This window comes from Pungitius pungitius, chromosome 16 (assembly GCF_949316345.1).
Source record: "Pungitius pungitius chromosome 16, fPunPun2.1, whole genome shotgun sequence".
NCBI classification, from domain to species: Eukaryota; Metazoa; Chordata; class Actinopteri; order Perciformes; family Gasterosteidae; genus Pungitius; species Pungitius pungitius.
Window position 1 is genome coordinate 16,030,716 of NC_084915.1, and position 21,775 is coordinate 16,052,490.

Consider the following 21,775-nt stretch of genomic DNA (forward strand, 5'->3'; position numbering starts at 1 on the left):
GAAAGCCAATCAGCGTTGAGATGCTCCGCTCGTCATCGCCGCCGTCCTGCTGCCGCAGCGTGAACACACTTTGTGAGGCTGAGATGGAACGCCTGTTGGTTGGTTTGTGTCTAACCGAGAGACGCCGGCACCGAGCCGACACCACAGGTCATCAGACCGGCTGCAGGTCAGCCTGAAGCGGCGCCATCCAAACGCACTTCCTGGAGGAGACGGTGAAATTCAAGGTGTGTGCGATGCCGCATGACGTCATGAACCCGAACACGACGCCGTTTGCGGTTCCGATGTTTGTGTAATTCTTACAACAAAGAGAAGAAATGGTGTTTACTTATTTCCACGGTGGATAGTTTACATACAGATAATGAATAAATGTCCATGTGATGATCACTATATCAGGTTTTTGCTTGTTAAACTTTTTTTGTTTTATTTTATTTAGACATTGAATACAAATCCAACCTATAATCATATTAATTAGTTAATACAAAACAGTGTTAATATTTGAACGGGCCCCGGGCAAATTTGCTCTTCAAAGGTAGGGCCCCGAGGTCAAAAAGGTTAAGAATGATGCTGCTTGTTGGCTATGTTTCCAATTGTGGATAATAAGCAGTCATTGGAGGGGTTTTCTTTCTATATCCACAAAGGGTAGTCGAATATTTACCTCCCTTTACAGCTCGGACTTGATCTCTAAAACTTAAGTTACATCTTATGTCTAACTGTTAACGTTAGCTGCTTAATGCGCATATAACTGTGTGCTCAACGGTTAGATTAGATTCAATTTTATTGTCAACACACATGTACAAGTACAGAGCAACAAAATTAAATTTAGCATCCAACCAGAAGTGCAGTAGTAGTAGGTACAAGTATACAGATAATAAGTATCTTACAAATATAAGTTATATAATATGGGATATGCAGATTGATTGAGGTAATATGTACACATTATACAGGTTGATTAGTGAATTTAAATGTAGGTAGACTATAAGTAGGAACTATAAACATGACGGGAGATGACGAATTGCGGGGTTTGTGGGTGGTGGTTAGTCCGTTTGGTGACGATTTCATTAAACAGTATTTATATATGTGTTGGGGTAAAAACGTCTTTTATTTTGAAATTCTGAGAAGATTACTTCCTGTTCTCGTGCCGCCTTCCTCCATGAAGACTTGATACCGTTCGAGTGAGGAGAGAGGAGCGAGGAGAGAGGGAGGGAGAGGGAGAGAGAGCGTGGCGAGGAATCCCAGCAGCCCCCAGGAGAGTGAGAGCCGGACCGGCCGGACCTCCCCCCCTTCCCCCACCCCCTACCACCTCCTCGCCGGAGGAGGACCCGAGAGAGAATCACGTCGCCACGGGAGAGGCCTCGGATCAGGTAACCGCGACGTGTGAGCCCGCCTTTCCCGCCCCCCCTGATGCTTCCACCCGGGCGCGCGCGAGGCGCTCAGCGCGGCGACGGAGCGCCTCGCGCGATCTCAGGAGAGCCTCCTCGGATCCTTCCGCTCCCCGCAGCCGTCCTTGCCTTGCGTGGCCTCTCTTGGACGGGTGCTGCTGGGTCGATGACATGCTCGCGCGGCTGAGGAAGAGGAATGAGAGGAAATATTTTATCAAACAACCGCGTTTTACCTGTGTGTAATGAGCTTTAAATTATGCGCAATAAGAGCGGCATATTGGAAACCAACGCTGAGCTTTTTCTATTAGCGGGTATAAATTGCAAATATGCTATTGTGTTTTTTTTTTCTTTTACCAAATTGTATCATATTTCGATCTTGTTTTCACAAATAGCCGGCAATGCACGGCATAAATATAAATCGAAAGTTTCCACGAATAAAAGCTGGAGGCATATCTTCCAATAACAACAGTGGAGGAGGGATAGCTCGAAGCTCTATTCCAATGGTCACTCCTACTAAACAGCAACAGAACAAAAGACCTCCTGAAATCAACCAGCGACTTATTGTGTGTGTCACCCCTAGTCTTCCTCTTGCACAAGGAGCACTACATTAATAATGTCAAGAAGTGCATTGTTCTGCAGAGCAAGAGGGGACTGCTGCACATTCATAGTGCATGCCCTAAAATAACACTAGTCCTTTTCCCAAGTAGATCTTTACAGTGAATTCTTATTAAATAAGGGTTGGCACAACTAGTAGTCCCTTGACGCTAAAGTAAGAATCCGATGTTAAAACATGGAAACATAATTTATGTGTCCAATATTAATAAGAAAACTACTATTATATAGTGCAACCTTATTTTTTAAAATAATATTCTTGCAAAATACAGTAGTTTGGTCTTCTTTGATGAGAACCTGTTTTCACATAGACAAATCTAAGTGATGTGGGCTACCTGGGCTGAGTGCAGCTACCTGGGGTGCATTGCCGTTCGGACGTCCGAGAGGTTGTGAGAACACGAGTGAATAAAACCCGGTGGAGAAAAGTGACTTAGTGGTGTTGAATGTCACGGCCAAACCCCTCAGTACCAACGGCATCATGCAGGAGGATATACTGCGGAGAGGAGATCACGATGCTGGGAGGATGGGAAGCTGGGATAGCCCTCCTCCCTGGTGAAGGAGGGAGGATGGACAAACCCACGGTTTGGCGCACCACTCCTTTCTCTCTCTCTCTCTCTCTTTTCTCCCACTCTGACTCTCCCTCTCTTTATACTGGTGCATTATCGTTCTCCTCCCTGAGCGTAATCAGCCTGTCAGCAGTCGCAGACTCAATCAGTCACTCCCTCCCCTGATCTCTGACCAGCACAGTGCCGGGATCTGCCGCTGCGCGCGGTGCACGTTAATGATGTGCTGCACAGTTTTCCCTTTTTCTCAGTTCTTATCATTGCGTCTAATCAGGGGAAGCACAGTTTCCTTCACAGATCACTGTGATAATCTTTTTTTGGCGGGCTCAAAGTCCGGCTGCGGCTTCCATTGTCCCTTTTTTGTTACTGATATTGAAACGGTCACCCCACAGAAACTCGTTGTCCTGGAGCCTCTCTAGCAACAACATGGCAACGTCTTACCCAGGATAAAAGTAACAGGCTCTTCCCTTGTGCTGCCAGGCAGAGTGCGGAGAAAATTGTTTAAGTGTAGGCAGACACGCCATTACCCTCTGGTAATAATGCCTCCCTGGCTATAAGTGGATTTGACATCCCCCCCCCCCCCCTCCCCCCCTGCCCAATTGATCGGTAGAGAGGGAGGGAGGGTGCGTGCTCGGGCTGCTCGCTCCGGTTCAGGGCCGCGAACCCGGGAGCTGTCCGTGGTGCTGCTCAGTCGGCTCCGTGCGGCCCTCAGATGGACGCTGTCCCTGGTGCTGAAAAGCCTGCCGCTGCCTTTTCGCTTGTCCCTTCTTCACCAGACCCGATTTGCAGCATCAGGTTTTTTTTTTAGCCAATCAGGACCATGCACTAGTTTGACAAAAGGTGTTTTTTTTCATTAATCTGGTGCAAGGTAGACACAAACATAGGCTGACCTTTTTTTATAAGCCTGAAAAGTTATTCGCTCCTCCCCCAGGCTAACTCTGAACTTAAGATCCATTTTTCTATGTTAGCAACCGGTGAAAATCTGAATTTTTTTCCTTCTCCAAATCGAGGGACAAAAGACAGGGTGTGCTGCACACGTTGTAAAACCCCTCTGGGTAAAAATTTAGATTTTCAGTGCTCATCATTACTCTTTCAAAGTTGTGACAAGCCTTGCAGGCATTGGCCTTTTGTTTCTGATACGGAAAACATTAGTCGTTGCCGTTTGGCAGAGGTGGTTCAGCGGTTTTGGGACCCCGGGGGCCGCGGTGCATCGAGAGCGCCTCGGTTAACAAGTCGGTGGAGAACGTGCTCTGCACAACGAGGGGAGAGTAAGCACTATGAATTATTTGTTACCCTGGATCAACACGTCGGAGCCCAAAGTGTAGCTGCTGATTAATTCACACTGCGTTACACAGTGTATTACACACCTTATTACTGCAAGGGGCACTTTGCCTCCTTTCTACTGCGGCTCAGGAGTATTGATCATTGATTGGACGCCTTTCCCCCTCCAGCTTTTCACCTCTCTCCACTGCGGGAGATGTCAGTTTTGAGTCATGACTCGGTTGTTGTTGTTGTTTTTTTTCGGGGGAGGGTTGTCTGCGCAGTCTGTCAATCATGAATTAGTCAACATCTCATCACTATTTCATCCTCAGCGGAGGTTTTGTTCCTCCTCCACGTGTCATTTCTCATGTTTTAGACATGCTTTACACGTTTAACGTAGTTTCTCGTTCACTTAAATCCGTTGGCCACTTGGCGTGGCGAACGGCCGGCGTGCCATCTCGCCAAACATCAACGCCTCCCCCCCCCCCGCCACGGCGTCTTTCTACCGTCTTTATTGCCCATTATCTGGGAAACAAACCGGCCACTTTCTGCCAATTTCTGACTAAGCGGTTCCTTCCCCTCTCCTGTGGTTTCTGCTGCAGTCCCGTCCTTCCTGCCGCGTGGGCCGTTTGTAATTTATTTCCACTTCGTTCCTTCGGCATCTCTTTTGCTAACCACACTTGAGCCTCGAAACGCCGTTTTCTTTTCCAAATCGAAGCATCACTTAATGTTTGACGACGCTTCGTGCCGTGCTTAAATCCTCATGAGGTGTCATGGATTGCAGTGTGACGCCGGTGTGGACAGTTAGGGTCAGGTGAAGGGATGTTTCTTTCATCTTCGATGATGATCCACGAATCCATGAATCCTTTCAACCAGAGCGTTAATATAAAACTGCAAACGCATTATCTCTTTTTTTTCAGAATGAGGTTTGTTTGGAATTCGTGCAGAATGATTTGCAGATGCACCACTCCAACCTTTCCAGTCTGATACTGAAACCTGAGCTTTGTGTATCTTCAACTACAGACTACTGATACAATACCAGTGTTTCTATAAAGGGCGCACGGATAAAGGCCTTTTTCTGACCTTTTTGCAAACAAAGGCCGTTGACATAATATATTCCGAAATGATTTGTAATGCTAGTAGCGGCTAATGTAGCAAGAGGTCCGGTTGTCTGACTCTCTGAGATCTCTACAACCCTCATTTACACTGAATTTAGTTTGTTTTATATTTGATATTTCTTTTCAATTTTTTTTTTGCAGAATTGAATTGTAAAAATGACTTGATTTGAACAGTATATCGTTGGCAGTACGTACTACATTATCTTGTTATACCAATGTATCTGTGATAAGAAAATATCAGGCTGTTTTTATTATACCAGCAATGCATGAACTGAACTCAAGGAACTAATCTTCTTTAGCGTTTACAGCTATTGAGGTAAAAGGAGAGTAAATTATTAACAAAGCCTTGGACGGATGAATTCGTACATTGATGGTTGCTATGTAGACAACAATTCTATTGCAGCAAATCTCATGTTGTACTGTCAATATTGATTAGAACATTGCTGGAGAGGCACTATGGTAATGTATGACATTTTGGGTAAAAGCTAGTGGATTTGGGGATTATCTAATGTTTTTGTATTGATTATCCCTCAGTTTGTCCTCACGCTGACCCACCAGTCCCACTGAATGCCCTGCCGGTCCGGAGCTGATCAATGAGTACATGGCTCCTTTAATGCATAGCAGTGATAATTAGGCCCTCGAGGATATCAGGGAACTGACAGATGCATCATTTTGACCCAGTGAATCCAGGCTGGGCTCAAGGCAGCAGCACAAATCGACCTCGTATTCCGACAGAGCTTCCACTGTTGAGGTTTAAAAAGCTGGATTTGGCTGTCAGCCTGCTGTGTGTTTGTGTGTGTGTGTGTGTGAGCGTAGGGAGGGAAGTTGGCTACCTTTTTGTATAGAGTATTGTGTGATAGAAACGCAGCGCTTGTGATGCCTAACCACGTGTGTGTGATACGAGATGTTGAAGTCCAGGTCCTTTCTGGTCGTTTCAGGGCTGCAGAATGTTCACCTCAGTGAAGGCCTTCGACGGGCAGCAGTACTCCACCCTGAAGAGGCAGTGCTTGCAGAGCGGCCTGCTCTTCGAAGACCCCCGCTTCCCCGCCGTCGACGACTCGCTGTTTCACCACGGCAACAGGATCGGGCGCGTGGTGTGGAAGAGGCCTCGGGTGAGTCGGAGCGTAGATTGGCGGTTTGAGGCTGCCTGCGGCTCTTTGCCGACCGGTCACCAGGACTCAAAAGCTTCAAAAGATACATATTATAACATTATCATATAAAAATAGTGTACTTAAGTGGACCGTGCTAATGCTGCTACGGGCCCCCCACCCCAATGAGTCCCTCGCGCCTGGTCAGCGGCCATCAAGCGCTTCTCCTCTCCCTTCTGTGGTCCTCTGTGGTGGCGCCCGGGCGACCCGACGTCTATTTCAGTGGCAGATGATACCGGATGCAGGGCCTCAGGATTCAGTGAGCTGACTCCCCCCCCCCTCCTGCCCCCCCCCCCCCCCCCCCCACGCAGCGGGCTGTGGCTCTGGACGGAGTAACCTCCTTCTGCCTGTGTGCCGCCGCCGCCGCTGCTGCTGCTGCAACAGCAAGCGTGCATCGCCATGGAAACTGGGTCACACAGATTATATGTTTTGGTCTCTGCCGACTTCAGTCATGCAGACTGAGAACTGGAAGGAGCTTCCTTTTTTTTCGTCAGGACAGGATTTGTGTCTTCAGTGACGGTGGTTTATGTCAGCAGGGGGGGGGGGTGGGGGGGGGGAACAGGAAGCCCAAACGGGCCTTTTAAAAAAAAAAAAAAATTGTAGGGCTGTTTATGAAGCACGCTTAGTGTGCGGATCAGATTCTAAAGCTACTCATCACTAGTGAATCACAAAAACAGCTAAATGACACTTGCTTTTTGTCCTTGAAAGCCTATAACCAGTAAGACGTGAGAAGATAAAAGTACGTCATTGGTTCTTTAAAATAACGGCTATTTGAAAATGAAAGGCGTGTGTTCAGATCATTTTACTAGAAGGAGTTTGTTTGGTACGACCCAAAAATCCCAAATTCCTCAGGGAGACAATCGTTGACCAACCTAGATGTGCTACTTCAAGGGGGGGGGGGCAACCAAAGCGTTATTTTCTAGATTGATCCTTTTTTCTTTTTTTTTTTTTCTTCAGTTTTTCAAAGCGCGAGGTGAATTCTTAAAACGCGTTCCGTTTAATTAATTATACAGAACCGCAAAAATCAGTAAATCCCCCATAATCGCGAGATTTTCCGCTAACGATGAAGCACGATTAAAATAGTTGCCGATGATGATGACCTAATCTATTACAATTTTTTTTTTAATTGTGCCCTCGCCTGTCCCGGTCCGACTTGTCGTGCGCTCCTTTTGAAAAGCGCGGTTTGGATCTGATGAGCGTGGGAAAAAGTGGGCGATGGGGAATCGGATGTCAACTTGCCGATTGGAGTGGACTGTCGGGGAAAAGGGCTTCAGTCGCGCCGTGATTGATGGCACCCGTCATATTTAGAGTTGTTTTAGCTCGGCGTGCTGGACGGACGGGGATCTCTATAAATAATCGGATGCTAGACCTAAATTTCCACTCCGTAAAAGCCTGTCGGCAGCAGTTTGGTGCGCAGCGGCGGGAAAAGAACCCAGAGTCATCATAACTGGTACATCACCTTATGAAGGCGGGCGGGGGGGCGTCACTTGTCTTTTTGTTTTTTCGTTCATTTATGGGAAGTTGATTAATGACGTTTGTTTAGCTCGGTGTTCTCGAAATTGTTCTTCCAGGATTGATTCAATAAAACCCAGACGGGTTCCTGCCCTCGTGTCGTTTCTTATCCGCCCGGCGACGCAGAGGTTGTGTTATCAGTGGGAGGGGGTGAAGGTTCACACCCCCCCTCCCTCTTCTCCTGTAGAGGTTGTTGAGCTCGGCGTTATCCTTGCTCAGATGCGCCCAGGCGATATTTATGGCTGCAATGAAGTCCCGGTGGAAGAGCGTGGCTAAAGAGCAGCCTCTAATAAAATGTTCCCCCATCTCCGTCCATCTCACATTGTCCCTCAGCCTGCCCCCCCCCCCCCCCTCCCCATCTCTTCCACTGATTTGTGCTTATTTATGTCCCGACTAGGCGAGGGCGGGGCGATGTGACGCCACATGCTGTGAGACGGAGGGGGACGTTTCCGCTGAGTACTCAATGCGATTAATACCAACTCATGACTCAAAGCAATCCCTGTCCTTGTGTTTTCTTATATTATAAAAATCATCCCACCTAATTATAAGTATTTAGATCTTAAAGCACTGTTATATCAATATTCCTAATCAGGAAACATCTCTTATTTAGGTACGAAAACGTTGCACGAGCGCATCCCTATTTGTATATATATGTATATGTATGTATACATACATATACATATATATATACAAATATATGTATATGTATGTATACATATATTTGTATATATATATGTATATGTATGTATACATACATATACATACACTTGGTGGTGTTTAGGTACGCGATGGTTCCTCACGGAGGCCGATGGACGGTGCTGAGGAGTTCTAAATGATTAGGCCACAATGTCCTCATTACTCCGGTGTCTGCGGGGCTCTGCCGGGGATCGATGCTGCATTACTCTTCCGCCTGAGCCAATCCGTGGTCGGCGAGGCCGCCACAGGGAGCCCCCCCCCCCCCCCCCCCCCCCCGCCGCCGCCGCCTCTCAGACCACCGATCAATGCGGTTGTGGACATCGGGGGCAAGAAAGAAAAAATAACTTGGGACTAAAATGTGACTGAGAGCTCAACTCCGGACCCGGGAGTTAAAGATTTGTTCCGACCCGCTCGAGCAGGAAGTGTTTGAGTGCTGGTCTTTGTAAGGTGAGGTGGGAGGGGGGGTGAGGAGGGAGGGAGGGAGGGAGGGAGAGGGGGGCCTAGGGCAGAGGACCACAGGTCTCGTCTCCAGGGAGCGCTGCACTGGCCTCTGCTTCTGATTAGAAGCTAGCCTTTTACAGCAAGCCGAGTCAGCAGATTACTGACCTCTGTGTGTGCGTGTGTGTGTGTGTGTGTGTGGTTTTTACCCCCCACACTTGAACATGCAACATAGTGGGTTTATGCTGTGGTCGGCATTAATTGACATACACAACGTGACACTGAAAGGTTGCAGGTTTTTTTTTTTTTTCTAACGATTGATACAGTGACCAGAATCTCTTAACTAACCTTTTTTCTCTTTATTTACTCTCATACAAGAATACATGAGCAAGAGCATCTGGGATTATCCATTACACACATTGCAAATTTACATGAGATCTAAAGGGCTCTATGCAAACAATACATTTGTCCCTGTTTTCAGCAAATGCATCTTTCAGGTTCTCACCTGCAAAGTCTCTCCACCACATATACATTTTGCACACACACAGGTCCATCTATTCACCGTGTTTCAGACACCTTTTGGTGGGCCGCGCTGCCCCCCCCCCCCCCCCGTTGCCAGGCTGCGTTGCCTTTTCAGGGTGCAGCCTCTAATGTTGCAGATGATTTTCTCTCCGAGCGTAAATGACAAATAGCCTCTCCCCTGCGTCCGGGCGGATCGGCTTTCATTAAAAGGCCGTTTGCGCCGCGGTGCCCGCTGCAGAGGTCCGCCGTGTGTAATTCACGTGAGTAAATGCTCTCTCTCTCTCTCTCTCTCTCTCTCGCCCTCTTTTACTTCTCCGGCCCCCTAGTTGAGTGCGGCAAGTGTGTAAAGATAAAGAGCAGTTAAATGGCGCTGGGCTTTCCCATTCGAGTAATGGCCCGAGGTGCCCATCGACCCGCCGCTCCCATAAAGCAGGGCAGAGCCAACGGGCTGTTCACGGCCCGGAAGGCTGCCAGCGGGCCGTAGTAAAAACCACGGCGCTCCCTCTTTTATGTTGGGCTGGCGTTAACCTTTTTTTTTTTTTTTACATTAAAGATCAGAATATCGGCCTGTCACCGAAACGAAGGGGGGTGAGAGTGTGTGCAGAATCGATTAGGTCGTGGTTTGACATAAGCATCAGGCGCTGGGAAGGGAACGTATTACTCAAGAGAGATGGTGATCCAAACCAGTTCGGGGAACTTGTTGTTTTGAATATTATCTCCGCCTCTGGGTCGGCGTCCACGGCAACCGTTGAGTGGAAAAAGAGCCGCTGGCTTCTGAGGTGTGTAAATATATATATATATATATAGCCCACTCAGTTAGGCTAGTAACACTTCTGAGGCTTTCTCTCTCCCTCTTTCTTATCAAAATATCTCTCATTTGTGGAAATGATAACATGCTATTTTTTTCAAAATAAGAATCAAAAGCCAAATACCAAGAGAATACTGTACATTTTGTGAATACTGTGTACAAAGTGCACTTTATACCGAAACTCGAAAAATTAGAATGTCGTGCAAAAGCTCATTACTTTCAGTAATTCGACTTAAAAGGTGAAACTAATATATTATATAGACTCATTACATGCAAAGTGAGATATTTCAAGCCTTTATTTGATATAATTTTGATGATTATGGCTACACAATATAATATTAGTTTCACCTTTTTAAGTTGAATTACTGAAAGTAATGAGCTTTTGCACGATATTCTAATTTTTCGAGTTTCACCTGTATGTATTTTTATTAAGTCCATTGTGAAGGATTGGAAATAAGTAACTGTTTTTTTTTTCCGTAGACCTCCCCTCCTGTTTGTGCCATTGATGCCGTAGTGTAGCTTATTGTGCGTACACAAAAGAGCAGAGGACAGGGTGTCCCTCTGAGTGCCCGGTGTCGGCTCGCACCCTGTAGTATTCATCCCACACTTCATCTCCGGAACAACAGGGTGTCTGACCGTGTGTGTGTGTGTGTGTGTGTGTATAGGTGCATTAGTCCTGCAGAGGGAGAGAAGCTCATTGAGGACCATGTCGTTAGACGTAATAGAGGTCCGTCTGCACACACTGTGGTAGAAAATGGACCCCAACGCTGCAGCCACAGGAAATGTGATTTCATAAAAGCACGCAGCCCTCCCACACTTAGGCCGAAGATTGTGAACATGATACGTGGGTGCGCCGGGACAGATGGTCTTTTTTTTTTTTTGTTGGATTCATGCATTCGCCTTAATAAACCATTCGAGCTCCTTTGGTGTAACGTACACCCTGTGTTCACATATGCTATTTCACCTTTTACCCTGCAAAAAAGACAACTTGTTGTTCTCCACTAAAACTGTATACGACCTTTGGCGACCTTTTCTAAACGCTGCCTTGTCGGCGTTTGAACCGCGGAGATGCCCCGCGCTGAACTTTTGTGCGTCTGTGTTTGGGGGGTGTAGGAGCTGTGCGAGGACCCTCACCTGTTTGTGGATGGCATCAGCGCACACGACTTACATCAGGGACAGCTGGGTAACTGCTGGTTTGTAGCGGCGTGCTCGAGTCTGGCCTCAAGGGAGTCTTTGTGGCAAAAAGTAAGTGCTTTATTTCATTCTTCTACACGGATGTGTTGTTCTGTTCTGTCTTTTTCTGCTGCTGTCTTCTTCTTTTTTTCAGACTCCACCAGTTTGGCAGAAATGCTTGTGTCATGTGTCATAATGCTGTGTCAAATCCTCCTTTTTAGCCATTTTTGCTGCTGAGTCAAATTGAAAATCCGTCTGGTAGTAAATGTGTTTTTATTCTAAACATCTACCCATGATGATCCGTCTCAAATTTGAGGTGTCATATATTACGATGTGAACTTTCGCTTGTCGGGGGGGGGACATTGACCGACGAGATCTTCTGCATCCATCCTGAGAGAGCAAACAAAGGGATCAACGAGGTTTTAGTGGGATCTGAAACGAGATGTCGCAGCGAGATGATGGATCGCGACGGTCTGCTTTAGAGCGGATGTGTACACACACTGTATCCCTCATTCTCTGTTTGCTCCGGCTCTCTCTCCCCGTATGATCCCACAAACGCACACAACCATCCTACAACTCTGTATCCATTGAGCAGCGTGTTTACTGCTTAATTTCTTTTCTTTTTTTTTTCTTCTACATCCATACATTCCTTTTATTCCTTGTCATTTGCTTTTCTCGCCGAGAGCATTGCCTCTTGAGAGTGTCAGGTCAATTTTATTCATGCAGCTCAATATCACAAGTTTTCCTGAAGGGGCTTTAGAGTCTGTAATAGAATACGACACCTTCTGTCCTTCGACCCTCCCGTTGGGGTCAGGCAAAACTCCCCAGAAAAGCCTTTTTAGATGAAGACGAGCGACAGAGGACGGACCCCTGGCGGACAACTCTTTTTTTTACAAATGTGAAATAATTAACCAAATTGAATAGAAATCCGGAGAACCCTGTTTGGGTTGCGTTATGCGACAGTCCTGGGCCTGGAGCTTCCATGCTACTGGTCTGTTTGAGATGTGGATCAAGATGCGTGGAAGTGCCGCGTGGTGGTTTTGTTTCGTGTTGTCTTCCTGTGAAAGCAAAAAACAAGCAACGGTCCAACTCTCACGGGAGCAGATCGCGTTCCCCAGTGAGAGCCGAGTGCTTTCTACATTTTTTTTTTTTACTTTGTATCGCTTTAATCTGCTAATTAGCTGCAAATGGTGCCTCTCATTCGGCTCCAGAGCTGTTGTGCCCTATTAGATCCCTGTAATTACTCAAAGCACGATATATGTTTAATTTCTAGGGTATATTTGTTTATCGTCACTTAATAATAAGATGCCTTCAGGGATAATTTTCCCCAAAGCCAGTGCATTTGTCAAGGCTGATTCTTTCTATTTATGCATTCAAGTCTGCAGGCGACATTTTTGGTGGTTTGTTGTTATCACAGAACGGATTGATGGTTCGGGCGGTGAGTTTAGAAACCAGTCCAATACCCCCCCCCCCCCCCCGACACCTCGGTTATTTTCTATTCTCTCGCACCTCGTCTGACGCGCTGCTTCTCGTCTGCAGTCACGCTTTGTGCTCCATCCGCCCGTTGCGGAGGCCGAGGGGGGTGAAATCCACATGCCTCCCCCCCCCCTCCCTCCCTCCCTCTCTCTCTCCCTCTTGCTCGTCAGGGTCACCGTGCGAGACAGAGACGGATGAGGCAACAGGAACCTGGAATATGAACAGGCATGCGCTTGTCTCTATCCATTACCCCCACCAGGGACTCATTTCAAGCCAAACCCGCCGGGGGAGGGGGGGGGGGGGGCGGCTGTTTGTCGAAAGAGGAGCAACACGCAATCCCGGAGAATTAAGCGCCCGCCGTCGTTGGTTAAGAAGACCAACACCTTTTTTGAGTTACTGGATTTATTTGTGTACAGCTACTATTTGACATCACAGGACACAAAGGTCAACAGGCTCAGTAACGAAAGCAAAGGAGGAGGGTGGGGGGGGGGGGGGTTGCCTCGTCCCATTCCGAGGCGTCGGATGATGCGACAATGAAGGATTTCTTTGCGCAAGCAAATCAAAAAGAGGAGGTTTTTTAAGTCCAAGGCCTCAGCGATCCACCGTGAAGGCGATGGAGCAGTCGACCGCCTGAGGGCCGCAGCCGTCCGCGAACGCAAACAGGAAGTACATCACCTTCCTCACCCTGGCCGACTCGGCGATGCGCTCGCCGAGCTCGTGCGCGTCGGCCTCGTAGCAGCGGACGGGGGCGTCGCCCGAGTCGCCCGGCGCCCTCCAGAAAACCCCCACGGGCTCCAGCAGCTGCCGCGTCATCAGGTTGGTGAGGTCCGGCGTCCACAGCTGCGAGGTGGCCGTGATGCTGAGGCGCCCCGCCTGGACCGGCCCCGCCGACCACCGCGAGAAGCCGAGCGCCTGCCCGGGGAAGTCCAGCCGGTACACGGCCTCGTTGGGACCCAGCAGGCGCTCGCCGTCCTGCCCCCTCTGGCCCCGCTGCTGCAGGGACTGGACCCGCAGGCGCATCACCTCCGTCAGGTGGGTGTCCGGCCGGAAGGTCAGCGCCAACTCCGCGGACATTGCTCTCGGGGGGGGGGGGCGGCGGCGAGAGGTTCGGTGCCACGCGGCTGGATTTCGGCGTCCGTTCCCTTCCCTTCACTCACTCTCGCGCGTGTGTTCGTGTCTGCGTGGCGTCGGCAGGGGGAAGAGGGCTGGCCGGTTGCCAGGCAACGGGAACAAACGAGATCTCTGCTCTCTCCTCGGGGGGGAGGGGAGGGGAGGGGAGGGGAGGGGGGGGGGGGGGGGGGGGGCGGGGCGGCGTCTTGTTGTCTTTATTCGGCTCTCCCGGGCGGCGGGGGGTTAAATGTGATCACCCAAAGAGTTCTGAAAAGGGTAAAGTAGCCCTGGGTCACGGCTGAAAGGTGAGATGAATGGAGCCTTCACTCTCTCTCTCTCCCAGAGTAAGCAACAGCGAGGTGGGGGCGAAAGAGAAATCACCTCCCGAAGGATTACAAACTGACTCTTGAGGTTTCTGTGGTGCAGTCCCCCCCCCCCTCCTCCTCCTCCCCTCTCCTCCCTCCCTCACCCACCTTTTCCCCCCTCGGCCAGATTCTCTCCATCAGCAGAGTGTCACCTCCTGGAGAGAGGCGTGACAGGAACTGCTGTTCAGTAAGCGGCACCTTTCCAGGCAAACCCCGCCCGAGCGCCGTCACCTGATTCACTCGGGGTGTCGCTTCCCGCATCCTTTCGCCCTCTTGAATGTGGCGATGCAATTTAAAAAAAACAATCTGGTGGATGTTTTCGCAGGTCGCCTCAATGTTTTAAGGTTCAGTTGTGTGACGTGATGCAGAAATAAATGTTTCCAGCAGTAACAAGCGACAGAAAAATCCACCTTTTTGGCTGCTATGGCAACATAATGTATTATGTATTGATTGTTTGCAAACCTTCACGATTGTATGTGAACGTATTGTTTGTTTGTTTACCTCTCTCCTCAAAACCAAACATTTTGCAAAATGGTGGCTTGGTTTCACTGGACCACAGTAAATCCAGGCAGCTAAAACGCACGCACACACACACACACCGCAGTTATTACCTCTCACCCATGTCCTATTACAGCTGGATTTATGACCGAGGAGGGGGCCGAGGTGATAAATCTGTCCCTTAATGCTAAATGCATCAGCGGACACGAGGAGCAGCCCGCTCCACCTTGACATCACTCAAGCTCCGTGGGCCCATCGGTTTGTTTGGCTTACCTGCCCTCTCCCCCCCCCTCCTCTCCTCCTCCCACCTCTCTCTCCCAGGTCATTCCCAACTGGAAGGAGCAGGAGTGGGACACGGAGAAGCCCGAATCGTACGCCGGGATCTTCCACTTCCGCTTCTGGCGCTTCGGGGAGTGGGTGGACGTGGTGATTGACGACCGGCTGCCGACGGTGGACAACCAGCTGGTCTACTGCCACTCCAACGACAGCAACGAGTTCTGGAGCGCCATGGTGGAGAAGGCCTACGCCAAGTTAGTACCAGCGCCAACGGATCCGAAAACCCAAAACACTGTTCCTAACCCCCCCCCCTTCATCCCCCCCATGAACCGAACCCTCCTCCTGTTCCCGTCAGGGTGTACGGCTGCTACGAGGCTCTGGACGGGGGGAACACGGCCGACGCGCTGGTGGATTTCACGGGCGGCGTCTCCGAGCCCGTGGACCTGCTGGAGGGTCAAATGGCAACGGATGAGGCGGCCCGGAACCAGCTGTTTGAAAGAGTGCTCAAAGTCCACAACAGAGACGGCCTGATCAGCTGCTCCATCAGGGTGACTTGTTTTGTTCTTTAGAAATGTGCTTTTGTGCTTTTTTATGCTTATCTCTACGTGGGGCTTTTGGGTCTGAACGCTAATGTCCGATGGTAATTCCATTAGTTTGGCAGCCGTTTGCACTTAAACCAAAGTATCGAGAGTTGGAAGTTGGAAATTTGACCGGACGACTGTGCAGGATTAATATTCATCTGATGGAAAGCATTTTGTGTGTCAAACGTTCAACAAAACCCATTAGCAGCATTTCAGCACCTGTTCTCTGAACACGATCGAATCCACCACCAAAACCGACCCCTTGTGCCCCCGCAGCTCTTTATTAAAGCATCATCTGCCGTGATTTTCGAGTCCAGGGATGAAACGCTGGCTGTGTGTGTTGACTTTCTCTTTCTCTCTTTCTGCCAAACCTCTGCATAAATTCTCCCTGCTACTTTTTAAAGGCTCTTCAAGGCTGTCAAAGCCGGGTGGTTCTTTGTTTGAGGTTACGTTGGGTGAAACGCACAAATGAATAGTGCTTCTGAATTGTCCTTTTTGATGATTTTGTTCCGGCCTTTTCCCTTTAAAGATATTTCCACTAAGCCTGGGATGTTCCTCACAGCTAATGTAGTTTATTCAGGAAATCATTGTGTTTGAGACGGTCTGTATTTCAGTGAAAACCTAAGTTTGCTTTAACGTAGGGCGGTCTGTTCATAACGCTTAAGGGATTTGAGGCAAAGAAATCCCAGACTCGTTACGAATTTCTCGTCTTGTTTGGCCCCCCCGCCCCCCCCCCTCTCATGCCAATCTGACACCCTGACGAGCTGCTCCGGCAACAACCGATGAACAAACCCTCATTGTGACTCGGAATCACACGCAGTTCCTTTTCATAATGGCGCATGGCTCGTTTATATGCATGAGTTTTTTCGGATTCGCAGAGTCTTATTGTTCGACTGCAAAAGCAACGACGGCTCGGCAGCACGACACCCCGATGCATTTTCCACATGTGCCCCCCCCCACCCCCCCCCCCCCTATGTTATTACTTCAGCTTGTGTGAATGTGTGTATCCCGCTGTCCCCTAGGAGGCCGCATACATCGAGGCTACTCTCGGGTGCCGATTTGTGGAATGGGAAAAATCTGAGTCCAGCCTCACAGCTTATATTTGGACAAAGCAATTATTCTAAACTGACAAATATTTGTCCTTTCCCTCTTTTGGATTTTTTTTCTGCTGTCAATAAGGCGCTCCGCTGATGAACAAACGGTCGAATACAATTTTAAATAGTTAACGTCGCCCCAGTGGTCTCACACAGAATCGTCTCTTACCAACAAATAGCCTTTTCCCGTTTTTTCCCAGGCGACCACGATAGAGGACATGGAGGCACGGCTGGACTGCGGCCTGGTCAAAGGTCATGCCTACGCCGTGACAGACGTGCGGAAAGTCCGGCTCGGTCACGGACTGCTGGCCTTTTTCAAATCCGAAAAGCTGCAAATGATCCGCATGAGGAACCCCTGGGGAGAAAAGGAGTGGAGTGGCCCGTGGAGCGACAGGTAGGTCACCACAGCGCCACCTGCGGGCCGGGACGAACTGCTGCAGCTCATCACGTCTCATCCTGTCTCAATTCGGATCCGGCTGTTGCGTGGAAAAATTAATCTTCCACTAATATTCATGTTAAAATGCAGGCGTGCCTTCTTCGATTAACTCAAAACGCCCCCTCGACATTCGTGCTAGGTCCTTTTTTAAATGAGTTGAATTTCATGCATGTAAACAGACATTTGTCCTTTCATTCTTGACCTTTACTCTACGTTCAACCAATACTCCTAACCTCAAATTTGACCCACTGGTCCCCGAGACGAATGAGCAAACTCGTATGGAGTGTCCCCAACGTATCCCGAGGAATGATGCATGATGGGAACCTCTTGAGACACAATTCAGGTAACGGAGCGGCGTCTCTCTGTCTGCGTCTTGCCTCTGTGAAACAAACAGGGAGGTGGTAAAGCCGGATTATAATGGAGCCTGAATTATTGATGAGGCCGAAACGGGGGAGAAAGATGTTGTTAAAGGGATGCGAGTCATCGCTCTTTCTCAATCACTCGCTCGCTCTCGCTGAATAATTTATTCATATCTTCGTGAAAAAAAAAACTCCTTTTACTGTATAAGGAGTCCCGACAGACTGTTGAGACGCTTGAGTCATAAACACAGACCACTGCATCCAGTGAAAAGCCTGTGAGCAGTGAATACAGAACGGACCTTTATGTTTAGGTGTGATTCACACTCTCAAATATACACGTTCAACGCACACTTTAGTCGTGCCCTCGGGGGCAGAATCATGCATCATTTATACATCTGAACCTGATGTATTAACTGGCTCGCAATGGGTATTTAAAGATTCACAGGTGAATTACCCACTCTTCGTATATGTTAAGATATTGAGTCTAAAGTGCTTATAAGATGCTACTGACTATGTTAGTAGTTAATAATAGCCTAATAAAAACATGTATTGCTAGATTGTATCTATATTCATAAGCACTTATTAGAATTTATTAATACTTCTGCTTATATACTTTTTCTTTATTAAGTATAAGACATACTTGGGTCTAAATAATGGCTTAGTTCAACTCAATTAATGTGTTATGCCATTATAAACATTCTGGACTTATTATTAGGAACAGTTTTTTAAGTTGCTTACCAGTTATATACATATGTTCACGGTGCTATTGTTAGCACAAAGTAATGTTGAACAGCATCACACGAGGACATGTAATTGATTACCTGCCTAATTGCCTCCTCGCTCTTTGCTCTCTCCCTGCAGTTCGGAGCAGTGGAACAAGGTGAGCAAGAGCGAGAGGGAGAAGCTTGGCGTGACCGTGCAGGACGACGGCGAGTTCTGGTGAGAGCCGTCAATCTACTCGCCATCTACAATCGTTGTTCCCTCATCTTTGAACCATTTATTAAGTTTTCTTATTCGAGATAATGCCGTTGAATCATCCATACGCCGGCCTTCCAAATTCTTTCCTTGTCAGCGCTCAAATTCCCAGTTTCCCTTTTAACACGTGACCCTTTTTTTTGTTCCTGATTTCATCTCCTCTATTTTTTTGCACCTTGTTAAAGGTCTTCTTCTTTCAAGCTTTTTCCTCTCGTTGGTGTTCCTCTCTCTCCGGTCTCTTCTCTCCTCTCCTTTCGATGCTCTTCTGCAGGATGACGTTCGACGACTTCTGCCAGTACTTTACTGACCTCATCCTGTGCCGCCTCATCAACACCTCCTACCTGAGCATCCACAAAACCTGGGAGGAGGAGGTGATGAGGGGCTCCTGGGTCCACCGCCAGGACCCCCTCCGCAACCGGTCCGGAGGCTGCATCAATCACAAGGCCACCTTCCTGCAGAACCCTCAGGTTAGCGCGCGCGGGGGGGGGGGGGGGGGCGGCGGCGGCGGCGTTTGTCTTCACGTCACAGACAACGCGACCAGTGCTGGAGACTTATCATGCGAGACACCCTCTCTTTTCCTCCCCCCCAGTACGTGTTTGATGTGAAGAAAGTGGAGGACGAGGTGCTGATCTGCTTACAGCAGAAGGAGAAGAGAGCCACACCCAAAGAGGGCAAAGGGGAAAACCTGGCCATAGGCTTTGATATCCACCGGGTAGAAACACGCACGCACGCACAGAGTAGCACTACGATGGGTTTATAGAGCAACGGTTACCCCGCGCGGGCGGATTTCTGCTACTCTTGTCTTCTCGTCCCGCAGGTGGAGCTAAATCGTAAGTACCGTATGCACTCGGCTCAGCAGAAAGTAGCGGGCTCCATCTACATCAACTCGCGCTGCGTCTTCCTCAGGAAGGAGCTGAAGGAGGGCCGCTACGTCATCATTCCCACGTCCTTTGACCCCCGGCAGCAGGGTGACTTCCTGCTCCGCGTCTTCACTGATGTGCCTTCAGACTGCAAGTAAATCTGATCTATTCCCAATGAACACATAGTGTAACTTATTTTTTATTTTTTTTGAATGTCCTGAATGTACTTTGAACCTGCGTCGAGATGGATTTGCCAGCTTTGGATCGACAGCGTCGGGTGGCACAATATAAAAAAAATAGCTGACGTTGTCATCTGAATCCGTCTGCGTTTTGCAGTGAATTTTATTAAAAGTTAAATACATCCGTCTGGTGCAATTAATTAATTTAAAACTGTGATGATGAAAATGCACCCACAAAGCATGATAATGAACCCAGTGTACCCCGCCTCATTGTAAGCAGCTGCACACTTCATAATGAAACTGTGGCGGGCGTCTGTAGTCTATTGATAATAAATCATGGATTAATTGTTGCACATCGCACATGATTATTGGATACATTGCAATATGCTGAAATTATATATATTGTGCAGCCCCATCTCATAGCTACACACTCCCAAAAGTATATAGCATGCAGTGAAGGGATAGTGAAAAAAAGTGTTGTACCAATCCCATAAACGAGGAGCCATTGCACAGCCCCCCCGCATGCACAAATGCTACGGCTGCTGTTCTTTGTATGGCACTGACTGCATTGGCCTTCGTCAGTTTTATAGCGTTCACTCTGTCTTTCCCAGAGAACTGACTCTGGACGACCCCCCTCAGACGTGTTGGACTGGGATGTGTGGCTACCCTCAGCTGGTCACCCAGGTCCACGTCATGAACGCTGAAGGCCTGCAGGGACCGGACTCCAACGGAGGTAGGACCACTACTCGCGTGGCGTTGCGTGCTTGCGTGTCGACGATCGTATTCCTGTGTGGTAAACTCCTGTAAACACCAACAGAGCTCCACTGGCTGAATCCCAGTAAGGAAAGACTTCTGAGCAAAGTGCAAGGTACCACGGCACCATCTGCTGAGACCGTAGCTCCCGTTCTTAGTCCTTAACCCCTTAAAGCTCCCATAGCGTGTGCGCTTACTTTTGCATTTCACTCACCTTTAAAGCCATTTGCTTATTTTTTCCAAATAAAATATCAGCCGTTCCATATAAAAGTGGATGCAGTACGTGTTCCGTGTCCACCGGGTGGCGCCAAACATAGTGGTTTTAGATTAATCTGAAGTGGTGGAAGAAGTAAAAATGCAATGCAATCATTCCCCCCTTTTTATACATCACAACATGAAGCAAACAGACGAGGACAGTATTGTTCAATTATTTCATTACGAAGAACCAAAGACTGTCACCTATCACAAAGACTTTTCAAACTTTTCATTCCATTCTCAGCTGTCGATCCGTACGTGATCATCACCTGTGAAGGAGAGCGGGTTCGTTCACCAGTTCATAAGGACACGCGGTGCCCGAACTTTGACATCAAAGGCCTGTTCTACCGCAAGAAACCCAAGGAAGGCATCCACATCGAGGTGAGCCACTCACGTCTTTCATTAAAGGCATTTCATTTTTCATTTGCTTTACTTTAACCCCATAACCCTGGAAAACTGTTTGAGCTGCATGGAATTAAACATCCGTCAACAATCAATTACAGACTCGATATCGGTCGATATGTCGAAAGCCAGTGTGTTTGTTGGATAATTACAACAATGCTGCATTTACTCAATCGGACCTGTGAAATTGCATTAGTTGTATCTCAGAGGCAGAACTCATGCATCACACATCATCTATTTTCTATTATCTTTTATATGTTTTGTAAATTCCGTAACATTGTGTTAAATAAGGTAAACCATACAAGCACGGTTTACTATTCATTGGGCTTCTTCTACCAAGTTTTATATCCCGTGTACATATTCTCTCGCAGTCTTCTCTTTTCGTACCTGCTTATTGTCTCTTTGTCTTTTCCGCTCCCTTCTTTTCCCGCCCCCTTCGCCCTCTCCCTTGTCTTTCGGGAATCTCTTCACTAGATCTACAACAAGAACATGATCGTGGACACCTTCCTGGGTCAGGTGATCCTGTTCAGCGACCCCAACGAGCGCCAGGAGCAGCACACGCTTCACCTGCGGGACAAGGGCAGTCGCCAGGACAACGACCTGCCGGGCACGCTCACCGTGCGCCTCATCACCGCCACCGCGCTCACCAGCATCTGACGCGGCTCGTTTAGCATTCGGACGGCGCCCCCCTCCCACCCCCCCCCCCCCCCCCCCCGGCGTTCAGGGTCGCGGATCCCTTCGAGGCGGTGGGCGGGGAGCTCACTGTGTCTTTCTTTTTTTCTTCTTTTTTTTTTTCCCCCTGCGGCTCGCGTTCTCTTCGCGCCTCTTAATTGTCTCCCCGTTTCTCTTCTCGCTTTTAAATTCAGCTTTGTTTCAGGTGTTTAAAGGCCGATGACTACATTTCCTGATGAAACGTAAGACGACATG

General features: G+C 48.5%; 2 protein-coding genes across 2 annotated transcripts; one reads left to right on the forward strand and one right to left on the reverse strand.

The window, feature by feature from the left end:
* Positions 1-1,289: 1,289 nt before the first annotated feature.
* Positions 1,290-21,543, forward strand: capn5b (calpain 5b). Its single transcript, XM_037467782.2, has 13 exons — positions 1,290-1,361; positions 5,871-6,044; positions 11,170-11,301; positions 15,000-15,208; positions 15,310-15,502; positions 16,830-17,023; positions 18,286-18,363; positions 18,671-18,866; positions 18,989-19,111; positions 19,217-19,413; positions 20,050-20,171; positions 20,691-20,827; positions 21,323-21,543. Exons 2-13 carry the CDS (start codon positions 5,880-5,882, stop codon positions 21,503-21,505), a joined length of 1,929 nt encoding a protein of 642 aa, XP_037323679.2. The 5' UTR covers positions 1,290-1,361; positions 5,871-5,879; the 3' UTR covers positions 21,506-21,543.
* On the reverse strand, positions 13,155-13,779 carry ompb (olfactory marker protein b). The gene has a single exon (XM_037467783.2). The coding sequence runs from the start codon at positions 13,777-13,779 to the stop codon at positions 13,297-13,299; it is 483 nt and encodes a 160-aa protein (XP_037323680.1). The 3' UTR covers positions 13,155-13,296.
* Positions 21,544-21,775: the final 232 nt, after the last annotated feature.

Excerpts from the sequence above, each read along its gene's own strand:
- capn5b (XM_037467782.2), top strand. The coding sequence starts at position 5,880 with ATGTTCACCTCAGTGAAGGCCTTCGACGGGCAGCAGTACTCCACCCTG. Across the intron at positions 18,867-18,988 it reads CCTTCCTGCAGAACCCTCAG|TACGTGTTTGATGTGAAGAA; the intron begins GTTAGCGCGCGC and ends CCTCCCCCCCAG. Across the intron at positions 19,414-20,049 it reads GATGTGCCTTCAGACTGCAA|AGAACTGACTCTGGACGACC; the intron begins GTAAATCTGATC and ends TGTCTTTCCCAG.
- ompb (XM_037467783.2), bottom strand. The coding sequence starts at position 13,779 with ATGTCCGCGGAGTTGGCGCTGACCTTCCGGCCGGACACCCACCTGACG.